The 25,915-nt window shown below is 41.2% G+C and overlaps 2 protein-coding genes across 4 annotated transcripts in view; one reads left to right on the top strand and one right to left on the bottom strand.

Annotated features, from left to right (window-relative positions):
• znf276 (zinc finger protein 276) overlaps positions 1 to 4,472 on the bottom strand; it is a 35,571-nt gene extending 31,099 nt beyond the window's left edge. For all 3 annotated transcript variants that reach the window (XM_072596098.1, XM_072596099.1, XM_072596100.1), the window contains exon 1: positions 4,089 to 4,472. In XM_072596098.1, coding sequence (XP_072452199.1) covers positions 4,089 to 4,395 — 307 coding nt within the window. In that variant the 5' untranslated portion in view covers positions 4,396 to 4,472. The remainder of the gene's footprint in view (positions 1 to 4,088) is intronic.
• A 420-nt stretch (positions 4,473 to 4,892) lies between these two features.
• nip7 (NIP7 nucleolar pre-rRNA processing protein) lies at positions 4,893 to 14,805 on the top strand. The gene is made up of 5 exons (XM_072596101.1): positions 4,893 to 4,987; positions 11,899 to 11,985; positions 12,254 to 12,392; positions 12,575 to 12,715; positions 14,155 to 14,805. The coding sequence occupies exons 1-5, from the start codon at positions 4,932 to 4,934 to the stop codon at positions 14,272 to 14,274; spliced, it is 543 nt and encodes a 180-aa protein (XP_072452202.1). The 5' UTR covers positions 4,893 to 4,931; the 3' UTR covers positions 14,275 to 14,805.
• Positions 14,806 to 25,915: the final 11,110 nt, after the last annotated feature.

Here is a 25,915-nt window from a genome sequence, read left to right as displayed (position 1 = left end):
ATCTGCCTATTCCTTTACTCACTGGCATGTAGCAAGGAATAATCCCCAGAGATTACAACTTTTAAGGACCTGCTTTTCAGTCTGTTATCTAGATCCCTAAATTCTTGCTGCCTCTATCATTGGTATCAATGTGAATCACAACCTTTAAATGTTTACTTTCCCCCTTCAGAATGCCCTGTAGCCAGTGATATTTTTGACCCTGGCTACTGGAAGACAACACTATCCTAGAGTTACATCTGTAGCCAGAGAAAGGTTGTCTGTCCCCCTCACTATCAAGTCTCCTCCAACTATCGCTGCACCTCTTAACAGACCAAATGATAGATTCAATTATATATAAAAGGACATAAAATTAAAAAAGAAGGTGATTGTCAACCAGCAAAGAAAGCATGTTTCAGTAACAATATTTCCTCTTATCGGAAGGTCTGTTTCCATGCTGTACATCTCTATGACTCTAAATATCTGGCTGGGTATGTGAATAGGAAGGGTTTAGAGGGACATAGACTAAATCCTGGCAAATTGGACGAGATAAATTTAGGATATCTGGTTGGCATGGAAGAGTTGGACCAAAAGGTCTGTGTCCATGCTGTACATCTCTATGACTCTAAATAAAAGGTTCTGTTAATAAAAGCCTCAAAAGATCTGAAAAAAAGAAAATTCCAGACATTTCAAATCAATACAGACCATGCAGGAATATTAGCATATCTTGATCAGAAAACATAAACTCAGATACATGTTTAATCAGTGTCAACATTGAAGTTGAATAGGTATTACCATCCAAGACCACATTTTGTAAAACAAAATGAGATCCAGCAAAGACAGACCCACCATGTGTACCACTCTAGTAGCTGATTCTATCTCAATTAAGAAATCTGACACTTCTATGATTGGGTCGGAGCAATTGCAAATAATCTTGACCCCACAATATACTTCCCATTTGTTTCAAAGAAATTATTTTGATATATTAGGTGCTAAAATCAATGTTTTAAATTTTTTGTCAACATGTCCTGCAAAACATTACTGCATTTAATAAATGATAAACTGAATTGCTTGAGAAAAATCAAAGCCACACTCTAATTATTTAGTGATGGAAGTTTGACTATAAAGGAATAGGAGAGGTTTCTGAAGGCCAAATTACTGTCCATGTTTTTCTGAATATTTCAGTATTAGCAGCATAGATAAGAATGTTGATTCCATATACTAATAAAACTGATCCACAATGATAGCACTTTCCTTTATGGACCAAACAGCCATTTTTTTTTATAAGTTAATGAGAAATTTGCAGAATTTTGTTCATTCTTGCAGAGAACCTCAAATAAAAAAAATTATGGCAAGCACAAAAAAATTAGGGCAGCATGGTGGCTCAGGGTTAGCACTGCTGCCTCACAGCACCAGGGAACCAGGTTCGATTCCCACCTTGGGCGTGGAGTTGCACATTCTCCCCATGTCTGTGCGGGTTTCCTCTGGGTGCTCTGGTTTCCTCCCACAATCCAAAGATGTGCGTCAGGTGAAATGGCTATTCTAAATTGTCCATAGTGTTATATGCATTAGTCACGGGTAAATGTAAAGTAGGGGAATGGGCCTGGGTGGGTTACTCTTCGGAGGGTCGGTGTGGACGTGTTGGACTGAAGGGCCTGTTTCCATACTGTAGGGAATCTAATCTAATCACTGTGTTACTGGATTTCTGATTCAACTACGCCTGCTAACCAATTGCAAATAGTCATGCAGACCTCTTAACAAATTTGAATCCATTACAACTACTACTTAGTGTTTTAGAAGGTATGTAGGTCACACCTTTGAAGTTTTGTTTTAAATGTATTAAAAATACAGTGAGGGGAACGTAAAAGAAAATATAAAAAGTCAGAAGAATGATGTCTTCAGTTGGCAGGTAGGACTAAAAGAAACTGCAAAGGTATAGATCAGCGTATCAATGGAGAAGCTTAAGGATCCGGGCCAGGCTAGGATGTTGATTAATACATTGGAACAACTGAATTTTATTCAAGCACCAGTTTATGCAGCTTAAGTGTTGGAACAGTTAAGGAAGTAAAAGTAATATTTGAAGACTTTTGTGTCAGCCTCACTTTAGGGGTCAAAGGAGTTTTTGAAATATTAAACCATTTATTTGAAATAAGGAGGGGAATATCAAAATGAAGATGCAGTTTAACAGTCAATACAGTTGCAAAACCTTCAAAATCTCAATAAAAGATTAATTGGAAAAGTTGCCTTAAAAGGCTCCAAGACTCAGGGTACTTTTGTAATAGATTTAAGAAGGAATAGTGAATTTTCTAATGCTGAATGAACAGAGACTCTAAACTATAACAGTTGCAAATTTGACTCCTATTTTTGAAAAATTGGCAATATCACATAATTAACTGAAGAAGGAACACATCTAGCCCATTGTGTCTGCACCAGGTCTTCAAATGAGAACAATTTCCTGCATAATTCTGTACATTCATTTTCAGATAACGTTTTAATTCCCTTTAGAATGCTTCAGTTCAACCTGCCTCCACCACTTTATCAGGCAGTGCATTCAAGACACTGCCCACTTGTTGCATGAAAATGTTTTTCCCTTGTCACTTTTTCTTCTTTTACTAATGACTTTAAATTTGTGTCCTGTCATTCTCGCACATTTCATTAACAGGTATAGCTCTCCTTATCTGATCTTCCCTGGAGCTTCACAATTTTGAATCTCATAGTCTTCTCAAAGGAAAATATTCTCAATTTCTCCATCTATCTTCGTAACTGAAGATTTTAACCTGGGAATAGTTCTCCTGGACATTTTTCTGCACCCTCTCCAAGGCCTTCACATGCAAAAGTGTAGCACCCAAGATTTGATGCAATACACCAGGCAAGACTGAACCAGAGTCCTATGCAAACTCAACATAACCTCCACATTCTTGTACTCTATACCCCTATTAATAAAGCATGGGATACAATACACTTTATTTATCTCTATATTATCCAGTCCTGTCACTTTCAATAACTTGTATACATATCCATCCAGATTTTTCGACTCCTGCACCCCTTTCTGAATGGTGTCTTTTGTATTATCCTCCTTCCAAAAGTGATCAAATTTTTCTGCAGTGAACTTTAGCTGTCACCTACTCCACCACCTTGTCTCAGTAACAGAGTCATACAGCATGAAAACAGACCCTTTGGTCCAACTAGTTCACACTAAACATAATCCCAAACTAAACTAGTCCCACTTGCCTGCTCCTGGTCCATATCCCTCCAAACCTTTCTTATTCCTTTATCTCTTCAAGTGTCTTTTATTTTTAAAAAGGCTCTACACAATCTTCAACACAGTTCACAATCTTTCAAAGTTTGGTATTTTCAGCAAACATTGAAGTTACACCCTGTATACCAAGGTGCAGGTGATTAATATAAATTAAAATCTGTCTATATCGTAGACAGCACTAAATGAGCATTACATGAGTTTCAGAGGAAGCTGTGCCATATGTTAAATGATGTGCTGTGGGAATCAGTGTTTATTAGTTATTTAAAGAACGTAATTATGCCAGCTAAATTTACAGCTGACGCTACACTGGTAGCAGGGGCAAATAATGTTCAATGTGCACAAAATTAAAAGGAGGTGGCAAATAGAAGTTAATAGGATGTAGCTTTGAGAGATCTGGCAGAAAACCATATGACCATAAACCCTTGAAACTCAAGCACTTGTATCAAGTCTCTTTTCAAGAGAGGAAAAAGATCGTAGGATAACTAGTTTCCTTAATTCTGAAACTAATTTAGGAGACCGCACCGAGATGGTACATTTCGGACAGTGTGGACATTGCTAATGCTCAAAAGTAACTTTCGAAGTCTGGCTGTGGTTGCTCTGTAAACCAACTTAACATAAAAGAGCTGCAGAAACTAATGTTGTAAAGGGTTAGAGAAGTGACAAGTTTAGGAGGCAGCCTTGCCAGGGTCACAGACAGCTAATCCGCCTACTTTTCTTCAAACTGTGCTACCAGAATCGGTAGACAGTAGTTCCCGTAGTTAATATCTCATCAGACAGTCGGTGCCTCTAACAATGTTGCACTAACCCCAGAGTAAACCCGAGCTCCTGGAGTAAAGGGGAGTTGTTCACTCACTCACTGAGCGGGTGTTAACTGAGTCAAGGTGAGGACAGGCTTTGGATAATCCCAGGCCAAACAGCTGCAGCTTTTTAAAGGGCGACGAATGACGGTCATTCAAAGGCGGCCCAGGCCGGGGGCAGTAACCTGACTCCAGACCGGCCTCAGGCCCGGGGGCCTCATCACCCCGCGGCGGAACTCCGGACTCGGACTGAGGCCCCGGCCGCTCGGGGCGGATCCACCGCTGCCGCTGAACCTCAGACAGCCTTTTCATTTTCTGCACCATCGACACCGAAACGAAGCGGCCCCGTTTGTTCCGCTTCATTTCTTTTCTGCAAAAAGTTTTTTTTTAAAAAAAGCTGCCACCCGGGCAAACGGGAAACAACCGGAAACGGAGTGAAAAGGGACCGGCAGGAATGACCCTCCGGACTGCACATTCACACCGTTACAACAGTTCCGGGCTGAGAAATCTGAGAGTTATAAACCAATAAAATATTGGTCACACTCATGCCCAATACTTTTGAACACCTTGTTTAACATTAAAATTTAATTTTCGATCCAAAACAACATTCACTTGTCACAGCAAATGTCCCCGGTGCAGTACTGTATATAATTAAAAGTGTTTCTATATTCCTCAGGTCCCCATCAATTTACAGACACAGTGAACAATAGTTTGAGAAAGCGGTAATATGCAGTACCGACCTTTCAAATTAAAGATGTTATTCCCCACCCCCAAGATGACGAATCAAGGTGAAGTTAATGTCTGGAAGATTTTGGTGATGAGGGGAGGTCGGCTCTGTGTCGTTGCCCCGGTTACGGTCAGTTCCGGTTCCGGTTCCGGTTGAGCGCGTGGCTCTGGCAATGCGGCCGTTAACGGATGAGGAGACCCGGCTCCTTTTTGAGAAACTCTCCAAATAGTGAGGCTGGCGCGGTGCTGTACCGTATCCGAGTGTCCCGGTGCTGTTGGGAATCGCTGTGTTGTTTCTGGGTGTCTCTCGGTCTCGGTGAAACTGAGGGCGGCAGGTGGAGGAGGGTCAGTCTCTGGATTAGTGGTGCTGGAAGAGCACGGCAGTTCAGGCAGCATCCAAGGAGCAGTAAAATCAACGTTTCGGGCAAAAGCCCTTCATCAGGAATAAAGGCAGTGAGCCTGAAGCGTGGAGAGATAAGCTAGAGGAGGGTGGGGGTGGGGAGAGAGTAGCATAGAGTACAATGGGTGAGTGGGGGAGGGGATGAAGGTGATAGGTCAGGGAGGAGAGGGTGGAGTGGATAGGTGGAAAAGGAGATAGGCAGGTTGGATAAGTCATGGGGACAGTGCTGAGCTGGACGTTTAGAACTAGGGTGAGGTGGGGGAAGGGGAAATGAGGAAGCTGTTGAAGTCCACATTGATGCCCTGGGGTTGAAGTGTTCCGAGGCGGAAGATGAGGCGTTCTTCCTCCAGGCGTCTGGTGGTGAGGGAGCGGTGGTGAAGGAGGCCCAGGGCCTCCATGTCCTCGGCAGAGTGGGAGGGGTGAGTTGAAATGTTGGGCCACGGGGCGGTGTGGTTGATTGGTGCGGGTATCCCGGAGATGTGCCCTAAAGCGCTCTGCTAGGAGGCACCCAGTCTCCCCAGTGTAGAGGAGACCACATCGGGAGCAACAGATACAATAATTGATATTAGTGGATGTGCAAGTAAAACTTTGATGGATGTGGAAGGCTTCTTTAGGGCCTTGGATAGAGGTGAGGGAGGAGGTGTGGGCACAGGTTTTACAGTTCCTGCGGTGGCAGGGGCAAGTGCCAGAATGGGAGGGCCGTAGGGGGGGTGTGGACCTGACCAGGTAGTCACGGAGGGAACGGTCTTTGTGGAAGGTGGAAAGGGGTGGGGAGGGAAATATATCCCTGGTGGTGGTGTCTTTTTGGAGGTGGTGGAAATGTCGGCGGATGATTTGGTTTATGCGAAGGTTTGTAGGGTGGAAGGTGAGCACCAGGGACGTTCTGTCCTTGTTACGGTTGGAGGGGTGGGGTCTGAGGGCGGAGGTGCGGGATGTGGACGAGATGCATTGGAAGGCATCTTTAACCACGTGGGAAGGGAAATTGCGGTCTCTAAAGAAGGAGGCCATCTGGTGTGTTCTATGGTGGAACTGGTCCTCCTGGGAGCAGATACGGTGGAGGTGGAGAAATTGGGAATACGGGATGGCATTTTTGCAAGAGATAGGGTGGGAAGAGGTGTAATCCAGGTAGCTATGGGAGTCGGTGGGTTTGTAAAAAATGTCAGTGTCAAGTCGGTCGTCACTAAAGGAGTGGAGAGGTCCAGGAAGGGAAGGGAGGTGTCAGAGATGGTCCAGGTAAATTTAAGGTCAGGGTGGAATGTGTTGGTGAAGTTGATGAATTGCTCAACCTCCTCGCGGGAGCACGAGGTGGCGTCAATGCAGTCATCAATGTAGCGGAGGAAGAGGTGCGTAGTGGTGCCGGTATAATTACGGAAGATCAACTGTCCTACATAGCCAGCAAAGAGACAGGCATAGCTGGGGCCCATACATGTGCCCATGTCTACCCCTTTGGTCTGGAGGAAGTGGGAGGATTCAAAGGAGAAATTGTTAAGGATGAGGACCAGTTCGGCCAAACAAATGAGTGTGTCAGTGGAGGGGTACTGTTGGGGACGTCTGGAGAGGAAAAAAACGGAGGACCCATGGAGGTCCTGGGCCTCTTTCACTGCCGCTCCCTCACCACCGGACGCCTGGAGGAAGAACTCCTCATCTTCCACCTCAGAACACTTCAACCCCAGGGCATCAATGTGGACTTCAACAGCTTCCTCATTTCCCCTTCCCCCACCTCATCCTAGTTTCAAACTTCCAGTTCAGCCCTGTCCCCTTGACTTGTCCGACCTGCCTAGCTCCTTTTCCACCTATCCACTCCACCCTCCCCTCCCTGACCTATCACCTTCATCTCCTCCCCCACTCACCCATTGTACTCTATGCTACTCTCTCCCCACCCCCACCCTCCTCTAGCTTATCTCTCCATGCTTCAGGCTCACTGCCTTTATTCCTGATGAAGGGCTCTTGCCCGAAATGTCGATTTCGCTGCTCGTTGGATGCTGCCTGAACTGCTATGCTCTTCCAGCACCACTAATCCAGATTTTCGTTTCCAGCTTCTGCAGTTATTGTTTTTACCTCTGGGTCTCTCTGTCTCTCGGTGCTTGTTACAGGTTTTGGGGGTGGGGTGGGAACAGTGTGGGTAAACAGCAATTGGTTGAAGCCAGAAAGGCTGCCTGTTGGGCCTAGTCTTCCAGAGTCTGTATAAATGTAGTTATTATCTACACACACACAAAACTCATAGTGCAGTCATGTCCAATTCTGAATCGCTTTTGGAATTTTAACAATGTAGCTAAGAATTTGGGTCCAAGACAAACTGGTCGGGCAGAAGGCAAAAACAAAACTTAGTTATCAGGCTTAGACTTCAAAATGATACCATTTATTATACTTTCATACTAAATGTGGCTGTAGGTAAATCTAGATTTAGGCTCTGATCTTACAGCAAGGATTAATCTAACTTCATGTGTTCATGTGCTCCCAAGAGTCATTCTAGTAGTAGTTTCAGTTTTAACTTTCCCTACTCTGTGTTATTTGTAGTTGGTGATGTACAGCTCTTTGACATCATTGTCAGGTTGCTGTAAGGTCATGCAGCTCTTTATGTAAAATAAACTTGCATTTCTGGTTTATTATATATTTATTGTTATGGCACTTTTTTTTAGTTGGGACTGAGGCACATTGGTTGGGCAATGTAGAGATATTTATGCTCTATCTAACAATGGTATCTGATCTCGGAGTAGCTAATTTTGAAAATCTTGAAATAAGAAAACAGTTCCTGTCACAGGGCCAAGATGCATTCATGTTGATGAACAGATCACTTAATTTGCAACGTGATAGAAAATTGAATGTTACTTGAAAATCCTGTCCATGTACCCAATATAATTTGGTGCCCTCTGCTTCTCAACTGGAAGCACTAAGCCTTGAATTAAACACTTGAGTGCAGTATTGTTTTGGGTTGGAATTGATGTGTGCTTTTCTAAATCTTTCCCAACTTAAAAGTTATTAATGGTTTTCTTTAGCATGATTCCATTGGTCCTAAGTTGCTTGTAGTTATTAGTGAGAAAGCTTGCAAGTTCTTGGTAACTTAACCACTTTACAAGGCAGCTAAATTTCAGGACAAAGTGTTAGTTATCATATGAATATCTTTGGTATGTAAAAACTGGAAAATTTCACAAGGTCAGGCAACATTTGTGGAGAGAAATAAAGTTAAAGTATCGGATCAAGTGACGTTTCATCAGGTTTTTAATGCAGTCTGACCCAGTGAATTTTTATTTCAGATTTCCAGCATCTCCATTGTTTTGCTTTTGTATTAATCTTCTAAGTACCGTTTGTTAAACTGAACACCAACTTTGGGACACATAAGTAAGAAATCATTTCAAGCTCTACCCTTATTTTATGCATGTAGGTTTGTTCGCTGAGATGGAAGGTTCATTTTTAGATGTTTCGTCACCATACTGTTAACATCTTCGGTGAGCCTCCAGATGAAGCACTGCTGATAATTCCTGCTTTCTGTTTATATGTTTGGGTTTCTTTGGGTTGGTGATAACATATCCTGTGGTGATGTCATTTCCTATTCTTTTTCTCAGAGGGTGGTAAATCGGGTCCAAGTCAAATATGTTTGTTGATAGAGTTTCAGTTGGAATGCCATGCTTCTAGGAATTCATGTGCATGTCTCTGTTTGGCTTATCCTAGGATGGCTGTGTTGTCCCAGTCGAAGTGGTGTCCTTCCTCATCTCTACGTAAGGATACTAGTGAGGGAGGGTCATGTCGTTTTGTGGCTAGTTGATGTTCATGCATCCTGGTGACTAGTTTTTTGCTTGTTGTCCAATGTAGTGTTTTGTTACAGTCCTTGCACGGTACTTTGCTTGTTGTCTGTATAGGGTCTTTCAAGTTCATTCGCTGCTGTTGGTGGGTTTGTGGGCTACCATAATGCCGAGGGGTCTGAGTAGTCTGGCAGTCATTTCAGAGATGCCTTTGATGCAGGGGAGAGTGGCTAGGGTTTCTGGATGCATTTTGTCTGCTTGTTTGGGTTTGTTGCTGAGAAATCTGTGCACATTGGGTACCCATTCTTTTTGAATACACTGTATAGATGATTTTCTTCTGTTCTGCGTAGTTCCTTTGTGCTACATTGTGTGGTGGCTCATTGGAATAAGTTCTGATGCAGCTTCGTTTGTGGATGTTGGGATGATTGCTTCTGTAGTTCAATATTTGGTCCGTAGGTGTTGTTTTCCTGTAGACGCTGGTTTGAAGATCCCCACTGACTGTTCGCTCTACTGTGACATCGAGGAATGGCAGTTTGTTGTTGTTTACCTCCACTTTGGTGAATCTTATGCCAGAAAAGGTATTACTAGTAGTCTTGAAGGTTTCCTCTAATTTGTTTCGTTTATTGATGACATTACTCTCTGCCAAGAGGAGAAAGTGAGGACTGCAGATGCTGGAGATCAGAGCTGAAAATGTGTTGCTGGAAAAGCGCAGCTGGTCAGGCAGCATCCAAGGAAGAGGAGAATCGACGTTTCCGGCATAAGCCCTTCTTCAGGAATGAGGAAAGTGTGTCCACCAGGTTAAGATAAAAGGTAGGGAGAAGGGACTTGGGGGAGGGACATTGGAAATGCGATAGGTGGAAGGAGGTCAAGATGAGGGTGATAGGCCGGAGTGGGATGGGGGCGGAGAGGTCAGGATGAAGATTGCAGGTTAGGAAGGCAGTGCTGAATTCGAGGGATTTGACTGAGACAAGGTGGAGGAGGGGAAATGAGGAAACTGGAGAAATCTGAGTTCATCCCTTGTGGTTGGAGGGTTCCTAGGCGGAAGATGAGGTGCTCTTCCTCCAACCGTTGTCAGGTCCACACCCCCCACCAACCCAACTCTACTCCCGGCATCTTCCCCTGCAACCCCAAGAAATGCAAAACTTGCGCCCACACCTCCCGCCTCACTTCCCTCCAAGGCACCAAGGGATACTTCCATATCCGCCACAAATTCACCTGCACCTCCAAACACATCATTTATTGCATCCGCTGCACCCAATGTGACCTCCTCTATATTGGGGAGACAGGCCGCCTACTTGCGGAACGTTTCAGAGAACGCCTCTAGGACACCCGGACCAACCAAACCAACCACCCCATGGCTCAACACTTCAACTCCCCCTCCCACTCCACCAAGGACATGCAGGTCCTTGGACTCCTCCATCGCCAGACAATAGCAACACGACGGTAGGAGGAAGAGCGCCTCATCTTCTGCCTAGGAACCCTCCAACCGCAAGGGATGAACTCCGATTTCTCCAGTTTCCTCATTTCCCCTCCCCCCACCTTGTCTCAGTCAAATCCCTCGAACTCAGCACCGCCTTCCTAACCTGCAATCTTCTTCCTGATACCTCCGCCCCCACCCAACTCCAGCCTATCACCCTCACCTTGACCTCCTTCCACCTATCGCATTTCCAACGCCCCTCCCCCAAGTCCCTCCTCCCTACCTTTTATTTTAGCCTGCTGGACACACTTTCCTCATTCCTGAAGAAGGGCTTATGCCTGAAACATCGATTCTCCTGTTCCTTGGATGCTGCCTGACCTGCACTCTCTGCCAAGAGCCCTGATATTGAACAAATAGCTCTGATGACCATCCAACCCAAACTTTGGGTCCACTATGTGGATGACACTATGGCATCACTAAACGAAACAAATTAGAGGAAACTTTCAACACTATCAGTAATACCCTTACTAGCATAAAATTCACTAAAGAGGAGGAAAACAACAACAAACTGACATTCCTAAATGTTACAGTAGATCAAACAGCCAATGGGGGAACTTCAAACCAGTGTCTACAGGAAAACAACACCTACGGACCAACTATTGAACTACAGAAGCAATCACCCCAACATCCACAAATGAAGCTGCATCAGAACATTATTCCAATGAACCACCACACACTGTAGCGCAGAGGACCTACGCAGGGCAGAAGAAAATCATCTATACAGTGTATTCAAAAAGAACGGGTACCCATTAAACATAGTTTTCACAGATTTCTTAGCAACAAATTCAAACAAGCAGACAAAACACGTCCAGAAACCCTAGCCACTCTCCCCTACATCAAAGGCATCTCTGAAATGACTGCCAGACTGCTCCGACCCCTTGGCATCATGGTAGCCCACAAACCCACCAACACACTAAAACAGCAGCTAATGATCTTGAAAGACCTTATACAGACAACAAACAAAACTAATGTCTTTAAAAAATACCGTGCAAGAACTGTAACAAACATAAATTGGACAACAGGCAAAAAACTAGCCATCAGGATGCATGAATATCAACTAGCCACAAAACAACATGACCCTCTCTCACTAGTATCCTTACATAAAGGTGAGGAAGGACATCACTCTGACTGCAACAACACATCCATCCTCAGACAAGCCAAACAAAGCCACACACGAGAATTCCTAGAAGCATGGCATTCCTCCGGAACTCCATCAGAAAACACACTGAATTGTATCTGATTTACCTCTCCCTGAGAAAAAGAACAGGGAATGACTTCACAGGAAATGACTTCACAGGAAATGACATCACCAACCTAAAGAAACCCAAACATATAAAAAGAAGGCAGGAATCACCAGCAGTGCTTTGTCTGGAGGCTCACTGATGGTGTTACCTAGTGAGTTGTCGAAACATCTGAAAATGAACCTTCCAGCTCAATGAGCAAACCTACATCCAGAACCTCAACCTGAGCTACAAATTGTCTCAAAACTCGCTAACCCTTATTTTATCTTTTACTATTTTTAGTATTGGAGAGAATATAAAGTTACTGGTGGATCGGCCTGATGGAACCTACTGCTTCCGTTTACACAATGATCGTGTTTATTACGTAAGGTAAGAAAGGCAACAAGTTTTTAAACCTATGATCTGGTTTTGAATAAGGCAGAAACTTAATCTGAAGTATACTGAAGGTTGAGGAAGTTCGGGAAAATTCTTAGTATGAAGGGAGGATTAAAGAATTTGAGTGAGTTTTGTGAAAGTGTATTACATAATAGCTATGATTATGTGTCGTAAAGTTTTTTGTACACTACTAACTGGAAATGGCATTGTTATAAAATAATACATTTGATATAGCTGAAATTTGTTTTACTGTATCTTGTAGTGAGAAAATCCTGAAGTTGGCAACAAACATTTCTCGAGATAAACTTGTTTCATTCGGAACCTGCTTTGGAAAATTCACTAAAACTTTAAAATTCCGACTTCACATTACAGCACTCGACTATCTTGCTCCTTATGCCAAGGTAGGTGATGTATTGTTCAATGATCTGGTAGGTATGTCACCATGACTGAATTTAATGCTCTTTTATTATGGATAAGGTTGGATCTATGTTTCCTAAATATTAGAATGTGTCTTCAAAGTTAACTTGTGTAGTATATTTTAATATTCAGATATATAAGGTAATAATTTTTTTTTAAATTTCAGTACAAAGTGTGGGTGAAACCTGGAACAGAACAATCTTTTCTTTATGGAAATCATATATTGAAATCTGGCTTGGGTCGAATTACTGAAAATACAACTCAGTACCAAGGTGTAGTGGTTTACTCCATGGCAGACATTCCTTTGGTAAGTGAAAGGATTGTTTGCCCTTTATTAACTGTTGAGACATAACCATTCTGCTGGAAGGGATAAATTAGACAAAGGGGCGGTCTTGAGGGACTGTGGGAGGCATCCGTATTTCTGAGCCATAAATTCTGGATTTTAAACAGGGTGGGCAACAGCTTGCTGGGCATCTGTGGATTAGATTGGAATCAGTAGCACGTGGTTTGATCCTTGTTTTGCTTGAGGTGATTTGAAGTCTCCCTTCATGACTTTGGAGGTTCTGTCACTTGGGCAGACATGTATTTGGACATAGAGCTTAACTAGACAAATTCTGACCATGATATACCAAGTTTTAGTCTATTTTGACAGATGTGATGACATTTAACATTAATTTTCAAATACTTAGTTTGCAAGCTAAAGTCTGGCAATTTACATCTGTTATGAGTAGGCTTCATTACAGCTGCCCTATCCCATATGACCCGAAATCAATTCTTTTTGTTCTAATTTATCCCTTCAGGTTTAACAGACTGTAACATAACAACACTGAGAAAAGTATTTTACACAAAAATAACAAGCCAAACTAAATCTAACTCACTCACTAAATTCATAAGAGTGAACTTTAAACCGTCAATGACCCTCAAAATTGCTCAGGTGTTTCCAAGTAGACTATACAAATAATGGATTGTGTATACCAATTTTAAACTTAAATACAAATTAACAACTTATTATTTAGTATGTAATTCTAGCAGAACACAAATTATTATCTCCAGTCTAAGCCCAATATTCCTTGATCATAAACCCTGACTTTCCCACTGACTGTATATCATACTTGAGTTACAAGGTCAGAGATCTAGGTCAATGCAAACAGCTTCAGTAGTCTTCCAAAATTATTCAGCCACCTCATGCAAGCTGGGATTCTCTCCCAAGTTGATAATGGGATTGAAATCAAAGAGAGATTGTAATAAAAGCACCTTCTGGAAGCTGTTCAAAACCTAGGCAGAGCCAGTTCAATCTTAGTTTACTATTTTTTTTGTTCAATATTTTCTATGTTAGGACCTCCCTTGATTGACCAACAACCAACCAGCTGTGAATCTGACCATTGCAACACCTGTGTCGAATCATCTATAGTGTCCTTTGAGCAGTAATTAATCTGCTTTCCAGGCCAGTTCCACATATTAAAATCTGTGTTCTTTTTCAAAAAATAGCTCCTGTTCAATTCTCAATTTCAACTCTCAGTTCCAAATGAAATATCATAAAAATAAAAGAAAAATAGTAACGGGTCTCAATAATACTTTTAATACGTTTAATACTTTTTGTAATGCAAATTGTCTTCTAGACTGTATTATGAATCAAAATGTTGACATTTGTTGTTTATCCTTTGTTCTGGTTTTTTAAGGATTCTGAAGGTACGGTTAAGTTATATAATGTACAGCTTTTAAAACATTCTTGACTTATTTCTGAAGGGCTTTGGAGTTGCTGCAAAATCAACACAGGATTGCCGGAGAGTAGACCCTATGGCAATTGTTGTATTTCACCAGGCTGATGTTGGCGAATATCTTCGGAACGAGGACAGTCTAACATAACTCATTTTGTCAATCATATTAAAGACAATTGTTCTCAAACTGAGAGGATTAGTAACATGGATCACTCTTTACAAACCAGATTCCTGTGATATCTTCACAAGGAAATACACAACACCCAGTTTTGATGAGGAAATTAAGTGAATTCAACAAGGTTTCATGGAACAGGATGCTTGCAAGTTGGTATCATTTGTAAACCTAGCAGATTATTGGTTCAGAATTGTAATAATTGTACACAGGAGCACTTTCTTTTGAAAATGCTACTGAGGAGTGAGCCTGTTCCTTTGCTTTTAAATTATAATGAAGTTTCAGATCATAGGGTAATTTATTAGATTTGACTATTGAAAATCCCGAAATCCAATTTGTTTACATCTGGAGACAGGATTATCTGCAGGAATCTCTGTATGAGGTTCATTCATAGGTAATTTGCATATTTCAATTAGAGGGCATTGAACCCCATTTTGTTATGTTTGAATTACTGTAATTAAAAAGAAACTGTTATCAGGTTGTCTTTACATAAATTGTTAACTATAATTTTGTTGACTGCTTTCTTCTTTTCACAATGGAGATACTAAGTTCAGTTGATTAAAGGAAATAATTAAATTTAGTCCAATCCAGAGGAGCAGGTTAACTGGACTTTAATATATTTTGCTGTGTTACATCTTGCTGGGGTACTGTGGTGGAAATTAAGCTTTGCTATTCCTGAAGATATTACAAAAGCTGAACATCTTTTAAAATATAAAGAATTCTCCAATTTACCTGTCACAACCACAAACCAATTCATTACTTGTCGATTTGAAGCTGCATTTGTAAACAACCCTTTTGGCTCCAGTTTGTCCGCAACCACTGCAATAAGCCACAGTTATGCAAACCATGAGTATCATAATGGGTATCAATTTACTTTCAAGCCAGACAGCAATCCTTACCATTCCTCATTTTAAAACCATTCTTAACTTATTTCAGTCCACAATTTAAAACAGTACAAATAAAAAGATGTCTTTACAAGAAATTATTGTCAACAATGATAACGTGTTGCAAATATAAACTTGTCCTATAATTAAAGCTCTCTGCTGATATGTGTTGCAATGCTCAGTTTTGCATAAAACGTTTTTTAACTTTTACTGCTGAAACTTAGATGCTCAACTATTTTCTTTCCAAATTTCTCAGTTTTGTTATTTAATACAAAACAGCTCTTCTGTCTTATTTCAGTTTTTCTTCTATACTGGCCTGCTATCCATTATTTCCTTGTTTACCTATCCTTTTCATATCTGTCTGTCTCTGGGCTCCTTTTCCATCTATCCACTCACCCACCACCTCCCCTTGCCCCCTTCTTAGCAACTGATGAAGAGTTCTGATGAAGAGTTACTGGACTTAAAAAGGTAACTGCTTTCTTCCTACAAATGCTGCTAAACCTGCTGAGTTTCTCCAGCAATTTGTTTTTAATTATTAAATACAATTTGCTGTTATATAAATTTTATAGCGACATGTACTCCTGGTGAACCTTTTCAAATGCAGATTTCACATTTATAATGAGCACAGCTTTGAGCCCATCACCATTTATTGATGCTGTCTTACCAATGAGGCACTCCAGCAATATCTCTTGCAAAGGTTCTGTCGGTATAATACACAATATTGTATCATCACTATTGGTTGTCCCTTTAGTTGCCTTGACCTTAAGCTCTGTAGTCTCCTAACTACCATTAATTTTCAAGATACTGCTTAAAATCTTGCCCTTTGATCAAGTGTTTGGTCACTTGCACTAATATTTCCTTCTATGGTTTAGTGGCAAATTTTGCCAGCTTCTGTGTAATCCTATGGGAAATCTGACTACCTTAAAGGCATGTTTTTAATGATAAACATGGATCTGAATTTGTTCTAAAGTAAACAATATAAACAATCACCTCTTTTTAGCTTGAAAAGTTGTACTGTAGTGAAACTAAATTTACACTGCTAACTCTTGAGTTTTTTTTTGTGTATGAAGTAGCTTTGAATTAATATCAGTTGACAGTGGGTGACTTTGAGATCCATCAAAAAGGGATGAGAGTCATTAGCATCTTGCTAATGATTACTGTGTTTTAAATTTCACAATATTTCAGAGATGCGGAGCTTGGAACCAGAAGGAGCATAATTAGTGTGAGGAGATTTTGCCATATAAAACAGAAGTTGAATGAATATATCTTGGAATTTGGTTGCAAGGAGGAAATGTGCAGAGGGGGAAATGGATGCTTTAAGTAACACTTACTGTAAATAGTAAACTTTGCAGAGTAATAGGTTAAAAGGTGTGGATCAAGAGACCTATGTGCAATGAGATCAGGTGTGCAGTGGAATCACAAACCACAACATGACACGAGTGCAGGGAAAACCGTTGATTTGTGCGTGTTTCCAGCCTTTAAAGTAAAGGTAAGGTTTTTGGTTTATGCTTAGGTGGCTAGACCTTATTTATATTACTTAAAGATAGCATGTTAAATATAAGATTGATATTGATATGTAAGAAAGGCTGGCAATTGTTTTGTGTAAGCTGCAGGGATACATCAGTAATTAATAAATAAAATACTGGCAGGACAGGTTATATCGGCTGTATGACCATAAGACATAGGAGTGGAAGTAAGGCCATTCGGCCCATCGAGTCCACTCCGCCATTCAATCATGGCTGATGGGCACTTCAACTCCACTTACCCGCATTCTCCCCGTAGCCCTTAATTCCCCGAGACAACAAGAATCTATCAATCTCTGCCTTGAAGACATCTAGTGTCCCGGTCTCCACTGCACTCTGCGGCAATGAATTCCACAGGCCCACCACTCTCTGGCTGAAGAAATGTCTCCGCATTTCTGTTCTGAAATGACCCCCTCTAATTCTAAGGCTGTGTCCACGGGTCCTAGTCTCCTCACCTAACGGAAACAATTTCCTAGCATCCACCCTTTCCAAGCCATGTATTATCTTGTACTTCTCTATTAAGTCTCCCCTTAATCTTCTAAACTCCAATGAATACAATCCCAGGATGCTCAGCCGTTCCTCATATGTTAGATCTACCATTCCAGGGATCATCCGTGTGAATCTCCGCTGGACACGTTCCAGTGCCAGTATGTCCTTCCTGAGGTGTGGGGAACAAAACTGGACACAATACTCCAAATAGGCCCTAACCAGAACTTTATAAAGTCTCAGTAGCACAACGGTGCTTTTATATTCCAACCCTCTTGAGATAAGTGACAAAATTGCATTCGCTTTCTTAATCACAGACTCCACCTGCATGTTGACCTTTAGAGAATCCTCGACTAGAACTCCCAGATCCCTTTGTACTTTGGCTTTACGAATTTTCTCACTGTTTAGAAAGTAGTCTGTGCTTTTATTCTTTTTTCCAAAGTGCAAGACCTCACATTTGTATGTCAGAACTACTGGACACCAAGTTGAGCCAAAGCAAACATTTGCAGCAAGTGTTTGCAACTTGAGGAACTTAGGATCTGAGCAGAAGAGCTGGAATCCAAACTGAAGACATTGTGCCTTATCAGGAAGGGGGTTGTTGCCTGGTCACTTTGGTCCAGGTTTCCATCTTACTGCTCAGATTACATGATGTAAATTTCTTCTGTAATCAGGGAGGAAGATATGACTGCAGTTGAAGCAGGTATGCAAACCCATGGGTAACTTTTGAGGAGCTTTGGCCACCTCCAGTTCTGAAATTATATGGTTCTTGCAAGCTGTGTGAATGAGTGAACTGACCACAGCACTGTTGTACAGAGCCAGACAAATGAGGTGGAGGAAATCGGTATATAGTGATGTTACAATATACTATAATTAGGGGAATAGATACTGTTCACTGAAGCTGTGAGTGAGTCCCAACCGCTGTGTTGCCTGCCCAAGCATCAGGTTAAGGATTTCTCATTGGGGCTGAGAAACCGTGGTGAGAGGGGAGAGATTTAGTTGGCATCCACATTAGTATCAATGACACTGATAAGACTATAAAGCAGGTTCTGTGAAAATAGCTATGGTTAATAGCTAAATTACAAAAGGAGGAACTTCAAGATAAGAATTTTGTGATTACTGAACCATGAGAAAGTTAGGCTAAACAAAGCAAGGAGATAAATGCATGACTGAAAGATTGGTGTGGATGCAATGACTTTTGTTTATGGGAACTGATACTGGGAAGCTGTTCTAATGGGAAGGGCTCAAACTGCTGCGGTCAGTGCATAGGCCAATCAAATAAACAGGGCTGTAGAGGGCTTTCAAGATGGTGATAACCCAGTAGATATGCCCTGCTCAGCTCTGCACCAGAACCCAAAGTGGTGCACTCATCCTCCCTTATTACCCATTGTCGTAGAAATTTAGTTTTTGACTCATCCCCCACCAAGAATTGTTCTGTGTTAGTTTAAAGTAGTTAGGAAAAATGACCAAAAGGAAAGGACCATGAGGATCACTCCCCTGCAGCAATGGATATGCCCGCAGCACAGCGCCGACCCTCACAAAAGCCCATGGGGAATTACCTATGGAGCAGAGCCTGGTCTCAGAGTTTGTGAAACTCCGAGAGATCAATTCAGTGATGGAGGAGACCTGGGTCAGGCTGGAACTGATCTTGGTCATGCTACAGCAGCATGACTAGGACATCCAGTGTCTCGGGCAGTTTGTCATGGAGGTGGAGCAGCAGACCGCGGCCTCCCAAGCTACGGTATAATCTTCGGTGGGTTGGGTCCAGACCCTGGAGCAGCAGGTACAGGCCTTGGAAAAACTGGTTAACGACCTCGAAAATAGAGGCCATTGGATGCTTCTGTGGGGCTTCTGGAATGGGAGGAAGAAGGCCAGCTAATCAGCTTCTTGGAGAAATGGCTCCCAAGATTTTTGAAGCTGGAAGTTGAGTTAGGCCAGGTGCGGATCAAGCAGGTCCACTGAGTCGCAGCGCCCCTGCCTGGTCCTAGTGCGACTCCAGCACTACAGAGATAAACAAATGGTGCTGGAAGCCTCTTGAGCACTGGGGAAGGATCCAAAGGTTCTGATATACAAAGGATCATGAATTATGCTTTTCTAAGACTTTTCTGTGCTCATGATTCGCAAGAGGAAGGCCTTTGGTGAGATGAAAAGGCAGCTGAGGGACTTGAATAACCAGTATTCCATAAGATATCTGGCAATATTACATTTCAGCCATGGAGGGTCCGTGTTTAATTTTGACTCACCAGAAAACGCAAAGGGCCTCCTGGATACTTTTTAAAATAGACTGACTGGCTTGAATAATATGGACAATAATATTTACTTTTTATTTCTCTGTAATTTGCCTAGTTTACCTGGTTGTCGTGGTTTTTACTTATATTGAATTTATTGTCACGTGTACTGAGGCACAGTGGAAAGCTTTATCTTGAGAACAATACAGGCAGATCACATAGTTAAGTAGCATAGATAAGTAAATAGGTAAACAGCGACAAAACAAAAACATAAGTACAGGCAAATGCTAAGTGTTTGAGAGTCCATTCAGTATTCTAACAGTAGGGTAGTAACTATTTCGAAACCGGCTGGTATGTGTGTTCAGGCTTTTGTATCATCTTCCCGATGGTAGAGGTTAGAGAAAAATACTGCCAGGGTGGGATGGATCTTTGAGAATACTGGCGACCTTTCTTTGACAGCGGGCCTGGTAGATGGACTCTATGAATGGGAGGTTGCCCTTTGTGATTGACCTTGCTGAGTTCACCACTCACTATAACCGTCTCTGATCTTGAAGATTGGATATATATGGGGGTCCTAATTGTTTTTTTTTTCTTTTTCTTTTTCTCTCTTCTCTCCTCTCCCCTTCCATTATCCTTTGTTCTTTTTTCTCATTATTTCCTTTTTGTGTTTCTCCCTTAGTATGGGACGGGGCTTGGGGATGGTTATATATGTCTTTTCTACCAGGACTGCTGAGAGCTAAAGCATGGATGGGATGGGTTGGGTGACAACCTTTAACTTTCTTGTTATAAGATGTGTGTAACTTTTTCTTACTTTGTGTTGTCTGGGGCTAGGGCACAGCTTTAGCTAGGAGGAGCCATGGAGGGGTTAGTGGGTAGGATGAGTGCGCCCTCTGGGCAAGGGGAAAAGTCTCTCATTTGTGTTATATGTTGGTCTGTTGGAGAAGTAGTTGTTGGAATTCCCGGGACACTCAAGATGACGTAGATTATTTATGGAGCGCATCCCTCTGGACTTCCTTATGGTATGGTGCACCAGAAAACAGAACTGTCTTCTCGAATGTGGCAGCCCTTTCTGAATTATGTAGATGCAGACTTATCGGCTATATTGGTCAGGACCTTTTGTGTAGTCATGAGGGCTATGTCTGGTGATCCTGAGGCCCCTGAGAGGAAAAATCCCGAACAAATACAGGTTTGGTTGCTGATGTTCCTAGTGGTGAGGAGCTTTGGTGGGATTACGCTGAGTGCTGTAACTTAACTGAATGTAATTTAATTTACCTTGGTTTAACTTGGTAACTTGGTCTAATTTTTTTTTAGTTATTTATTGAATTGTAATTTTTTTTCTCCTCAGTGGTTTTTGGAGTAGTAGTTTGTTTACTTTTATTGTCGTTGTAAGGTTGTTATATTGTTTTGTAGTGATTTTGTAATTTTGTAAAAAATTAAAGATTTTTTCTCAATAAAAATATTTACAAAGAACAGGGCTGTAGAGAGCATGTGAAACTAATTGGAATGGAGAAGGATTCTGAAGCGGTGATTAGATTGCTGTGTTCTTCCAGTATCCTGCCTGTCTTCTTTGGATTCTAGCATCTGCAGGTTTTTTTTTGTCTCTAACCAAAGGAAAAGGACATGGCAGCATTGCAGGAAGTTATGTAGATAATGATCCAAAACGTGGAACAGGCAGGGACAAATTGTACAAACATTAGAAAAGGAGGGAAGCAATGGTTTAGTGGTATTAATCCAGAGACACAGGTAATGTTCTGGAGACCCAGGTTCAAATCCTGCCACAGCAGATGTTGGAATTTGAATTGTAAAAAATCTGGAATTAAAAGTAATTATGACCATGAAACCATTGTCAGGAAAAGCCCATTTGGTTCACCAGTGTTCTTTAGGGAAGGAAACTACCATCCGACCCACAGCAATGTGGTTGACTCTTAACTGCTCTCTTGGTAATTAGGAATGGGCAATAAATGCTGGTATAACCAGCGATGCCTTCATCCTGTGAAAGAATTTTTAAAAAGCAAACAGGGTAAAGTGGAAAAATAATGGTAACATGCTTCTTTAATGAAATGCACTTGTTCCAAATATTAAATGAATTAATGGAACAAACAGATCTTATAGTCGGCATGGAGATGTGGTTACAAACTGAATATTTTTCAGGAATATTACTTTTTGGATATACAGGAAGGAAAGTGTGGCAGGGTATCTTTGTTAGCAAGGGATGTAATAAATATAATAACAAGAAATGATCTTGATTGAAGGATGTAGAATCTGTGTGTAGAGGAAAGGAATAATGAGGGGAAGAAGACATTGATGGGAGTAGTCTATTAGCCACCCAGAACCAAGGCAACTGCAAGCGTGCGAGCCCCATTCTGCCCTGCCTTTTTTGTGTGTTGCATAGACATTTTTGCCAAATTCATCAGGAAGGATGATAAATTCCACCCTTAATCAGGTAATAGCCAAGCTGGATTGTGAGGCTTAACTTACTTGAGGGGTCTTATTTTGGTTGCTATGTGCAGTTATGTTTAAGTAATTGTTTCAGTATTTGATTGTCAGATTTCTTAATGAATAGCTAAATTTAAGGTAGCTTGTGGTAATTTACTCTCAACAATTAGCAATAGAAGGAAAGAACATACCCAACACTGCCCTCAGCCTAATGGTACCTTTGCGTGTGGCTGCATCAAGCTGTGTGTGTAGACCCTCAGTATGTAAATACCAAGTGTCACTGTACTGAAGGATGGGCCTGCCTTGTTGCCATTGAACATTCCAAGTAGTTGTACTGTTCTGTATTGTCTGTCCCTCATGGAAAAATTTGCAAAGAATACACCTTTGACCACAAATCCATCAGACAATGGTCAGCAGGTAACATCTTTAAGACCCTGTGGGAAAAGGAGGGCCTGGTTCTTGTTCGATGGTTCCCTGAGCAAAGTCAGCTACTGCACACTGCCTTCGAAGCAGTCACCCAACTTCTTCTGGAATGTGCCTTTGCAAAGGTCTGGAGAAAGATGCAGTGATTTTGTCAAGGTTTATCCCAGGAAGCACTCTGACACAAGATTCTACTCTACAACTGTTCCATGGGATGCACACCAAAACAAGCATCGACTGCACCCAGAGGACAATCAACTCAATGAAAGACACTTTTTGACATATGCTGAAATATCAACAAGTTTCAGGCAAAGTGTTGACCTCAACACAGTGTTGCAGACTGGCACATTCCATGCAGGACTACATCAGATAGTTGCCAAAAACACAGTGGGGAAAGACACAGAGGTCTTTTGGCCAAAGTATAATGTGGCCCCATTCAGTTCTCAGACCCCCATTGCCTCAAAACATATGGAAATATTTCCCCTGAATGAGCTAATAATGCCTTTATTTTTGCAACTACCCAATAGCTCTGTGGGATATCAAATTTCAATATGTCTTGTGTACTTTTTTTTCTCTCCACAAAGACAGGATAGAATGGATTGAAACCCATTGTATAAAATCACAGGAGGCCGTTTGACCCATTATGCCAGTACTGGCTCCCAAAAGAGTTACTCAACTCGTCCCACTTTCCAGTCCTATCTCTGTAGCCCTTTAACTTCATCACTTTCAAATATATGTATTTTGAAATCTCCTATTGAATCCAGTTCCACCCCTCTCCCAGGCAGTGCATTTCCAAATCCTAACAACTCTCGAGTAGTTTCTCCTTATCTCACTCATCACTCTCTTGCTGACAATCTTGAAATTATAACCCCTGGTTGCTGATATCCCTAATGTCTACTTATAGATAATTTCTTTAATGAATAATGCATATTTTTGCAATAAAAAAAAGTAACTATATGGGTAGGGGTGCACTGGTAATAATTTCGGAGAATCCAGAGATTCTGAAAAGGTCCAAGAGGATTTGAAAAACTACCAGCATAAAACCCTATTCAAAAGGGAGTGAGACAAAAACATAGGGAACCACAGGCCTCTTAGCTTAATATCTAATGTTAGAGACTATTAGAAAGGATGTTTTGGCAGAGCATTTAGAAACACATAGTATTATTAAGTAGAGTCACCATGAATTCGTGACCAGGAGATCATGCCTGTCAGATTTTTCAAAATTCTCAAAGAGGTAACAAGTAGGCTGGAGAAAAGGTGTTTTGGGAGGTGGGGGCGTTGGGGTTGCAGTAATTGTTATATATTTGGGTTTCCAACAGATGTTCTTTAAGCTACTGCATATATAAGGCAATTTAATAAGAAGAGAATGTAGTGTTATGTTAGCATAGATTGGCTAACTGATCAAAGGATTAGGATTATAGTGGCATTATTGGATGGCAATCAGTGCTGGAGCCACAATTATTTACAATATATATTAATGATTGGATGACAAAAATAAATTGCCAAGTTTTAGGATGACATAAATAGATGGGAAGACACATGGTGAGGATAATGCAAAGTCTACAGAGGAATATAGTCAGATTAGTGAAAGTACAAAAACTTGGCAGTTGGAATACAATGTGGGAAGATGGAAATTTTGCATTTTGGCATGAAGAATAGAGGAGCTTGATATTATTTAACTGAGGAAAAACTGCAGAAAGCTGCAGCGTAGAGGAATCTTTGTGCATAAATTACAAAACAATAGCATACAATTTCAAAGTTAAAAGTATTTTGCAAACAGAATGTTGGCCTTATTTTCAAAGGAAAGGGAGTATAAAAAGGAGGTCTTGCTAAAACTATACAGTGCTAGTTGGATGATACCTAGAATATTGTGAGCAGTCTTGGTCCCCTTATTGAAGGGAAGATAGATTGGCATTGGAGGAAGTAAAAAACAATTCACAAGGCTGATCCTGGGTATGGAGGGATGTTCTTTGATGAGAGGTTGGGCCTGTACTCATTGAAGTTTAGAAGAATAAAGCCACTCTTAAACAAATACATATGATTGTGTGGGGATTGTTTCTCTTTGTAGGAGAATCGAGGACCAGAGGGCATAATCTTGGATTAATGGATTCCTCATTTAAACGATGAGGAGAAATTTGTCTCTCAGAAGATAGTGTTTCTATGAATGTGTTTACTGCAAGGGCTTTTGAGGCTGTATTGTTATGTATTTTCAAGGCTCTAATGCACAGAGTTTTACTCATTAAGTTAATCGAGCGTAATGGGGAAAAGATAGGACTGTGGAGTTAAAGATTATCAGATAAACTGTGATTCCATTGATTGACAGAGCAGGCATGATGGGTTGAATAGTTTATTTCTGCTACCACATCTTATAAATTATTTGAGCTGCAGGCAGTCTCTGAGTTATGAATAGATTCCATTCCTAAATAGGAGAAAGTGAGGACTGCAGATGCTGGAGATTAGAGCTGAAAAATGTGTTGCTGGAAAAGCACAGCAGGTCAAGCAGCATCCAAGGAGCAGGAGAATCAACGTTTCGGGCATAAGCCCTTCTTCAGGAATCCTGAATAAAATGACGGTTCATAATTATGAGCAAATGTTTGCAATTAATATGGGATCTCATTCTTAAGTACAAGCTTTTATAACTTGGAAATTTTTGTAAATTGCCACCTTCCTATATTTAAAATAAAAATATTATGCAATCTTTTACCACCTGAGGGCTCCAAACTGCTTTTGCAAACTTGAGCACTTTACAGCAGTATTATAGTCTGAACAAATTAACAGCACACAATAATGCAATAAAAGCTGAAATGACTCAATCGTTCAGGCAGCATGTATGGGTAGGAACAGAGTTAATGTTGCAGGTCAATAGCCTTTCATCCTGCTCCTCAGATGCTGCCTGGTCTGCTGTCCTTTTCCAGTAGCACACTCAGCCTTCCTTCAGAGCTGAAGAGAAATAGAAACGTAAAGGTTTTATTGACGTATCTGGCAGGAAGAACAAAGAAAAGTCTGTGATAGGATGGAGGTTAGGGCAGATTAAATAAACAAAAGATTTCATGATGCAAAAGCCAAATTAAAAATAGTGACGTAGTGAAGAAACAAAGGCTGGGTTCAAATGAGACATAAATTGCTACACCTAGCCAACCAGATGCAACACAAGGGAATTGAAAAAAGAAACAAAATGAAGATCAACTCTGTTACAAGAGTCCTTACTGCATGTTCGGGTTTTACTTGAAGGGAATGTGGTTCCATTAGAGGCAATTCAGCAGAGATTCACCAGAATGAGTCCAGCAATGAGGGATTTGTCTTATGAAAAGAGAATGAGTAGTTTAGGTCTGTGCTCTGTGCAGTTTAGATGAATGAGAAAAGATCTAGTTGAGGATTTTAGATGCTAAAGGGATTGACCAATTAAGTGTTGAAAGGGTGTTTCCTCATGTGGGCAACCTAAAACAAGAGGTCATAGTTTTAGGATAAGGGCTAGCAGATTTATAACAAAGGTAAGTAGAAATGTTATGAATCTGTGGAATTCAGAGTGTAGTGGGTGTTGGGATATTGAATACATTTATGGAGGATTCAGACCAATTTTTAATTGGTGATGGGTTAAAGGAAAATAAAGAGTGGACTGGAAGGTGGAGTTGAGGCCAAGATG

Source organism: Chiloscyllium punctatum, chromosome 26 (genome assembly GCF_047496795.1).
Source record: "Chiloscyllium punctatum isolate Juve2018m chromosome 26, sChiPun1.3, whole genome shotgun sequence".
NCBI lineage: Eukaryota > Metazoa > Chordata > Chondrichthyes > Orectolobiformes > Hemiscylliidae > Chiloscyllium > Chiloscyllium punctatum.
The sequence above is the reverse complement of the archived record's forward strand: the minus strand, read 5'-3'. Positions and strand labels throughout refer to the sequence as shown.

Excerpts from the sequence above, each read along its gene's own strand:
- nip7 (XM_072596101.1), top strand. The coding sequence starts at position 4,932 with ATGCGGCCGTTAACGGATGAGGAGACCCGGCTCCTTTTTGAGAAACTC. Across the intron at positions 4,988-11,898 it reads TTTGAGAAACTCTCCAAATA|TATTGGAGAGAATATAAAGT; the intron begins GTGAGGCTGGCG and ends TACTATTTTTAG. Across the intron at positions 12,716-14,154 it reads CCATGGCAGACATTCCTTTG|GGCTTTGGAGTTGCTGCAAA; the intron begins GTAAGTGAAAGG and ends TTATTTCTGAAG.